Here is an 8,284-nt window from a genome sequence, read left to right as displayed (position 1 = left end):
AGGTAAGTAACAGTATACAAGGGTCTCTGATTGAACAAGACTCATTTTTGTTGATCAATTTTCAAGTAACAATTGTTATGAAGAAGAAGAAGTAAGAAGATTGGTATCGATTTGAAAATGGGAGGAGAGGAAGGAAGAATATTAGTAACAGGTTATCAATTTGAATACGATTTTCTATTGATGAACATCAAAGTAACAGTTACGATAATGTAGATTTTGCTGCTGTATCTACAAAATTTATTGCCGTCCAATTTCAACGGATAATGAGAGACTACAGTTAGAGAAGAAACATTTCAATTCAACCGTGCTTTCTATGAATATATTTCGATACGTCTAAAGACACCCGTCAACTGAATGAGACAGAAAACGCATGACTATCCCCCTACCTTAGCGAGGTGCTGCTGCAGCTTGTTCTTGGCGTCCATGGTCTCGGAGATGCGGTTGGAGAAGCCGACGTTGACGTTGTTGAAGTGAGACCACATCTCGTTGGAGCACTGGTTCAGGAGCGCCTCGATGTCGGCGCGCAGCTTGGCGGAGGCGGCGCGCTCGGACTGGGACCGCAGGATGTTGTTGTCGCTGAACTTGGCCCAGGTCTCGGGCACGGTCACGCTGTAGGGGAGGAGGGAGCAGTGTTAGCTTATAGTGTAACACACGTAAGAACTTTGGGAGTTGTTTGTATTCTTTGTTATTGTTCAGAAGTAAAAGAACCAGCCTTGGTCTTGGGCACTGTCACACTATAGAGAGGAGGAAGTGTTAGCTTAAGCACAGTCACGCTGTAGTGTGGGGGAGGGGGTGGGGGGTGGTTGTGTTTGTTAGCTTAGTTTCACACACATAATTAACAAGGCTTTTGGACGTGTGTGTATTCTTTGTTATACTTTGTGTGTATACTTTGTTGTACACTTCAGAAGCAAAAGGACAAAAGGAGAATGAAAGGAGCGAAAGAGTAAGGATTGAAGAAACAGTATGAAAGGAAAGAAGAAACTAAGAACTGGAAGGAAGGAAGAAGGAAGGATGGCAAGATCATACGGACAGATTATGAAAAGAAAGGATGGAATGTAGGGTAGAAAGCAATAATGAATAATGACATAATGAAACATTGAAGGAAATAAAAGGGAAAGAACCAATAAAACAATAGAAAGGAATGTTGAAAGTATAGATATCGTATACTAGTATTGGCTGAAAAGTGAGGACAGGACAGAAACTCAGACGGGAAGGACAACCAGGCTGAGAGAGGAGAGACAGCAGCAGGCTGTCGAGCAAATGCCGCTCGGCAGGCGGCGCTATTGCGCGGTACTTACGTGGCGTCCACCTTCTCCACGCCCCTGTGGTAGGCGATGCCCTCGGAGGTGTTCCTGAGCTGGTGGCAGTAGTCGTCGATGCGGTGAGCCACGTGCTTGTCGCTGACGTCACGTTCCAGCTCGTGCTGCGCGGCGCGGTTGTTTCTAATGGGAAGAGAAGTTCAACGGTTACTCAAGAGCGACCCCTTGCAACTAGTGTTGGTCCTGCATCTACCTAAAGCCACAACATTCCTTCATCTTGTAGTCTTCATATTTTGGTTGTTGGTTTGCCTTCGCTGTGTTAGTGACTTCTGGTGTGTCTTATTATGACTCTACCATTCGAAAAATACACATGAAAAAAAGAAAAAAGGTGAACTAGAGGAGCGGATTAATTACTACTGCAATAGTTTTGTAGGCCGCTAGGGGGCAGTTTAATACAAACTGTGCTTAGCAACCACAACGTTGTGGCGACTTTACGAACGTTGCCACAATTTACTTTATGGCGTTTCTGTGTTGACCGTCACCAAGGCAACCAAGGACGCTCATTGCCGTAGCTCATTAACCCGTCAATCAGCGACCCTGATTAGCAAAAATTGCCATAATTACGGGGAATGGTTAAGGACGTGGCAACCATTACCGTGATTATCTGTCAATCAGAAAGGTGAAATCTGTCAATCATTTGCCAAATTGACATTTGGGTCCACTTAACTAGTAAATTATGAAATCGCTGGCTGCCTCTTTTGGGGGGAGGAGGGGTTAACATATAAAGTCCCGTACGATTACTCCTGTTGGCAACAGGTGACGTAAGTTCTGTGGTTTTTAAAAGTAAGATATCATATTACACTATCTAAACCTTATAGCGTGTAGACATATCTATGGCAGTCGTCTTTTCAGTCAATGAAGTATGCGGAAGATGACGTCTTTACCAAATATTAAACTTTGTGTAAGATTTCAGCGGGGATGTCTGTACTTCTTAAACCCCAACCCCCCGACCCAACTCGTGACATTTACTAACAGTGGTAACAGTTTATTTAAGGTCCCAAGCCTGACGTGTGTATGTAGTGGGAACACACCTGTCTGAAGTGCCGTGTGTGTGCAGGGCGTGGTGGTGACGCTACCTGTCAGCAGGTACACCTCACCTGTCCACACAGGTGTACACAGGTGAGTCGGACAGGTGTGTCAGCAAGCCAACGTCATTTCCTGACGGTTAGACATCTATTTGTGTAATGATGATTATATTGGCGGTAATGATGAGTCTATTATAGTCATGATGATGCAAGGCTGGAGCTATGTGTTTTTCTGGGAGGACGAGTATGAATACTGGGTGTTTTTATGTATGTTATGATGCAATACAACAGTTATTGTATTGTTTATAAGTTATTATTACTATGATAATTTCGCGATATAGAATTCATGTGCCTAATGTACCAATTCGTGTATCTCTAAGAAAAATTTGTTAGAATTATCGGAAATAGCTTATAGGGAAGCCCCTCGGTACTGTTATATCCCCTCCAGCTCATTTCAGATCGTTGGGCCTTTGAGTAAACCTGTCCTTTTGTTTCCTCATGGTGGTTTCTTGTAAGCCTCAACGTTTACTTCTCAATCCAAAACAAAAACATAATGTTCTTTACAAGGCAAATCGTTGCCGTTGGGCCTCACACACACATCCGCCCCCTCCCCTACATCCGTCCCCATGGCAACTACGTCTGTTGTAGTTACCGCGCGCGAAAGGAACCTTGGGCGCCATCTTGGTTACTCAAGTGTCAAGTGTGACCTTCTAACAGTTACACGAGATCGGTTCCCCTTACAGCCGACATTTTCTCTGTCAGGTCACCCGAAACGGGACAAACAATCACAGGTTCACCTCGTAACTTCAACCACTTCCTGCCTCGCTGTGAATCGTCCAATTCATTTCCACTCTTGGAACGATATATTAAGATTAATAGATTGAACATATTTGTTTGGTCGCGACCATGTTTGGCTAATGTTTCACGGCGTCGCGTTGCTAGGATACGACCATGACCTTCGACCTCAACTTGGCTCAGAGAGTTGTTGCAACATCATTACGTTTGTTCTCGTGCGGGGAGTTTGTTTTTCCTACCTCCCCACGACCTAACCCTATAGTTTATACATCTGTAAAGGTCTGGGATCAGTTGAGTAAATCTGCCCTTTGCCGTGAAGATGTTTCTAGGACGCTTAAGTCTTTCTCCTGCCTTTGTTTTTACAGACAAGAACCTCAGCTTGGATATCGGAATGCCGTAAGACTAAACATATCGATCGTTTGGTGAAACAGATCAGAACGTCTACCTAAAACAACTTTCTTATCACATATTACACTCTCACTAACACAGAGGTCCTTCTGTTTCGGGGTTTATGTTGACATATTTACGGTTTTCGTGTCGAGAGCGGTGAGTGCAGCTGTGACGGGGTCATCTAGAATGATTTGAGGCGGCCCATAGGTTTCTAAAGATAGAGTCGTAAGTAGGTCAGGGGCTAGTTGAGACGGAGACTCCCTGGAAGACAGTTGTGATCTCAGATGCACTCATAGTTCTAGTCATTGTTGTACGTAGGTTTAGGAATCAGATTAAAAGGAGTTCCCCTCCAGTTACGCGTTGGAGTCTTGGACTGAGTCGGTTCCCTGACAGCAGCTGTAAGAAGCTGTTGACGGGACTGTAGAGTTTGTGTGTTTACCTTGATGGTGTGGCTATTTACAAAAATTACCCTTGTTATTTTTTTTATTGTTGTATTTTTTTAAAATGTATGTATTCATGTTGATTGAACCTTGGAAGATTAGCCCGTAAGGGCTAAAGGATTCTTAATAAACAATAAACAACAACAACCCAACCACAGGACAAGCTTTGCAATCTCCAAGCAGATCCTACGGTTGCACAAGATAGCATCAAAAGCTGTCAAAGGAGTGCAGCCGACCTAGGAGTGTATATGTCCGTTTAATTCCCTTTAACAGGCTATACACCTTTCTCACGCGGCGGCCATGATAGATCTAAAACGAGTTCAATGTGGCAAACAAAAGGCTGTCCATCATAATTAGCAGTTCGACCAATGGTAGCCTGCCAATTGGGAAATCGACCAATAAGTGAATGGCTGCAAATTCGTTAAAAATTTGCATTATTATGTTTTTATTTTGCATCTCTTAAGGGACTATGGGGTCAGTCTACACTACTCTAAATTGCTACATCTTTCGGTGCATAACACTTCTTGTAATATTTATTATTCTATCTTATATCATGAAAATTTGTGTGGTTTGGGGGAAAACTAAATGGGACCTGATTTTAGAAATAAGTTTTGTCTGTTTGCCTCATTGACCTCTTCTTCGATCTATCATGGCCGCCGCGTGAGAAAGGTGTATACTCCTTGGCCAGCTTTGATACTATCATATGGCAACGCAGGATCTGCTTGGAGATTACAAGCATTGTACCACATACTAACGCTACCATTGAAACATAACTAACTACCAGTGCTAGAGTCTTCAGTGGCTTACTTACTATCACCGATCAGAACATCATGTTGCTCTGTCACTTAATGATAAACAAGGGAATTACGTCACGATGACGTTATTACTTACGCAAGCTGGGCATTCGCCTTCTCGATAGCTCTGCGCATGCGCTCCTGGCAAGACTTGATGACGTCCACTTCCTGTAAGACACAAGACAAACAATTCAATGAAAATTGTCCTTTTAAAAAAATTTTTGAGCAGATTGGCCAAAGCTTTCAAACGCGCACAACATCACAAAATCCGACCTAACAGAAAACGACTTCCCTTCCAAACATCTACTTGGAGATGACGTCATGAGAACCCACAGACCGTGCCATTCCTGAAGTGTTTTATCCATCTTTAAGAACCCCCTCCCGCTGACTTAAGTTACTCCTGAGCATGTATGCACCACCCGCTGAGGGAACGGTCCACTGGACAGCCCTTACACGGAACGGGTTTTACAGTAAATGGTTTGCCTAATATCCAAGCAGATGGGTGGTGTTCTCTATGCTTTATCCCAGTCCAAAACTCACCTGCTGGGCTGTCGGCTGTACATGAAGCTGCTGTACTGCGCTCTTGAACTCTTTTTAGCCTTTTTTTTCTGTACTTTCAAAAGTTTCACGATTCCTGTTCTAACATCGACTAGAAAATTTAGCAAACGCACATCAAAATCGTCTAAATCAAGCCAAAAGCACACACGGCTACTGAGAGACATGGTCAAACGTTTTGGCGGGGTTTGAATTGGATGTAATTTGGAACCCTTTAAATTAAGACAAATTAATCCAGAATAAATCAACCTCACAAGAGGCATTAAACACAAGTGACTCATAAATAATCATAGCTATTACCTCAGACGCCCCTTGCCCCATGAATCACCATTCAAGTTCAACTTAATCATGTACCCACGCCTTGGGTCAAAGTTAGGAACGTGACATTCCTGATAAGTCTGTTTGTTAAGAACACAAAGGTTTGTTGGTTCGTCTTTGTTGGACTGTTTTCCTACCAAACACGGCGACCCCCCACCCCCCTCAGCAGACACGTACTGTAGGTTACCTTCACAGCGACGTGAATAGGCGGGGCGGTTTATTACTGTTTATTTTCTAGTCTTGTGTCACAGATGGGAGACGAAGGGTTCAATACTGCTTTTTGATGACGCTGAAAAACCAGCAACCGCCAAAGTCAAACATGGCGACCAAGTTTGACTGTTTAGGTTTGTGTTTGTGGATACCACTTCGAGGGGGGCGCCATTCAGTTTGGAGTGGTTGTTAAGATAGACGGCGATAGCTGAGCGGCGATACAACGACCAAAGTGGATTTGAGCTATCCTTGATTTCATGTTTGGAATACGATACAAAATGCGAAAGCATGATTCAGAAAACAACAATCCTGACAAATTGTTTGAAAATTCATCATTTGTCTGTGAGATTCGTGGAGCGAATTGTCAAATCTGTGTTTGACATGGTGGTCTTCATCTTTAGACCTATAGATTCAAAACTGGATTTTCCACTGCAGTTTCATAACAAACTGCTAGGGCCCATAATCATTTTTGAGGTATCGCGTGGAACGATAGACACACGGACAAACGCGGACGCTGCCCAATACATAACCATCTGACGACGAAAACAAACACGTTGTACCCACGGTCAGTAGTTCCCTCAGACATAAAGATCTAAAACCGTAAGTTTTGCTGCAGTACCGTAACAAGCCGCTAGGGGTACAGTACCATAACAAGCCGCTAGGGGTACAGTAACATAACAAGCCGCTAGGGGCCACACACAGAGCTGTACCCACCTGTAGCAGTTCCCTCTCCACTCCATCGTGCACCAGGTCGATGCCCTGCCGCTTCTCGCGGTGGTACAGACACTCCTGAGCCACCTGCAGTGGCGACTCCGTCTCCGCTAGGGCGCGCTCCAGGCGCTTCTTCACCTGCGGGAAGGAAAGGACCGAGTTTAGGTTAGAGAACTAAAAAAAAAATAAGATAAGAGAATCCTGCGGTAACAATCAAAATTTCCAATTGAAAGAGTAATACTTAGAAAGAGGTCGATTAAAGATTTATGGATGTCTACAGAGGTGTTCTTTTTGCAGTGTATTCGTGTATTTAGAATTTTCCAAGTCCAACCCAGTACTACATATAATTACACATTATATACGACAAGCTTCGTCCTTGACTCCCGAATCGTTCAAGATAGCAAGATTTCAACTAAACGTATAATGGCCCTACAAAAGGTTCAAAAGTGTATAATACATACTGAGTTTTTAACGAAATGCTGAGGTAGATTAAACTGGCAATTCTAATATATTTTGCACACGGCTCAGTTTCCGTTTTAAACCACCAACATGGCCGCCATAGCTGCATGACGTCACAGTCACGTGAGTATAAATGCCCATATTTGTACCTCCACCAGGTTGTTAGTCTCGGCGACTTGCGCCTCGATCTCGTGATTCAGCTCCCTCTTCCAGAAGTGGATGTCTGAGACGCGCTCGCCCATCGCCTTGGAAGACACCTCCTGTGGTTTAAGACATTGACCACATCGTTACAACTACTTAAAGACACACCCACCTCCACAAGACTGTTGGTCTCCGCAACCTGCTGCTCGATCTCGTGGTTGAGCTCGTTCTTCCAGAAGTGAATGTCTGAGACGCGCTCGCCCATCGCCTTGGAGGACACTTCCTGTAAAGCAGAAGGAGAGGGAAGAACGTGTGGTGCGGTTAGTATGGTGTGCATGGTTTGTTGCTGCTCTGCGCTTTAGTATGGTTTTGTGGCTTTGCTGCGCGGTTAGAGAACTAGGAAATGAAGGGAAAATTTGTTAATGAAATGATAAAGAGGTACTAAATGATGTTAAGATAATTATCAAGATTAAAAAATAAGAAAACTAATTAACACGTGCTATGTTATTTTATTTCATATAACTCCTCTATGCTGGCAGTAACAAAAATACGAAATTGAATAAACGCCACACTGTACGTCGTATACGTATATATACAGGACATAAATAATATCGAAAGTAAAAACAAACAATCAAAGTAAAAAAAGACGTTGAGTGAAAGGCTAAAATAGGATGTAAACGGGACTTGAAGCTCCTCCTAGTTATGTAATAATTCAACTTCAGAATATTCATGATATCATCATCACACAATTGTTTATGCCCTATTTCGTGCATTCAACCCCTAATGATATACAATTAGCAACACACTTGCCCCTAACGTTCCAACATAACATACTTCCGACGATTCTATCCTTAGCTCAACTTTAACACATTTCCTAACCTGAGTGCGGTTAGTCCTCTGATCATCATCATGCACCTTTCGTGACATATCCATGCGCAGCCTCCCTCCCCACACTCTAACCCCTCCTACCCCCTACCCCCACAAACACACTACCCCCTGCCCCATCAGCACACGTGTCCCCACCTGAGTGCGGTTGGTCCTTTGATCCTCATCATGCACCATCCGTGCCGTGTCCATGCGCAGCCTCTCGGCGCTGTTACGGGTGGAGTCACTCTGCTTGTAGTCGC

At 43.8% G+C, this 8,284-nt stretch overlaps 1 protein-coding gene across 1 annotated transcript in view; it reads right to left on the bottom strand.

Annotated features, from left to right (window-relative positions):
* Positions 1-8,284, bottom strand: part of LOC118429176 (tektin-3-like) — a gene marked incomplete in the record, with an annotated part of 19,528 nt that overhangs the window by 2,202 nt on the left and 9,042 nt on the right. Inside the window, 6 exon segments of the mRNA XM_035839620.1 lie at positions 391-609; positions 1,299-1,442; positions 4,861-4,931; positions 6,561-6,695; positions 7,330-7,440; positions 8,181-8,279. Of these exon segments, the coding sequence (XP_035695513.1) occupies positions 391-609; positions 1,299-1,442; positions 4,861-4,931; positions 6,561-6,695; positions 7,330-7,440; positions 8,181-8,279 (779 nt within the window).

This window comes from Branchiostoma floridae, chromosome 13 (assembly GCF_000003815.2).
Source record: "Branchiostoma floridae strain S238N-H82 chromosome 13, Bfl_VNyyK, whole genome shotgun sequence".
Taxonomy (NCBI): Eukaryota; Metazoa; Chordata; class Leptocardii; order Amphioxiformes; family Branchiostomatidae; genus Branchiostoma; species Branchiostoma floridae.
The sequence above is the reverse complement of the archived record's forward strand: the minus strand, read 5'-3'. Positions and strand labels throughout refer to the sequence as shown.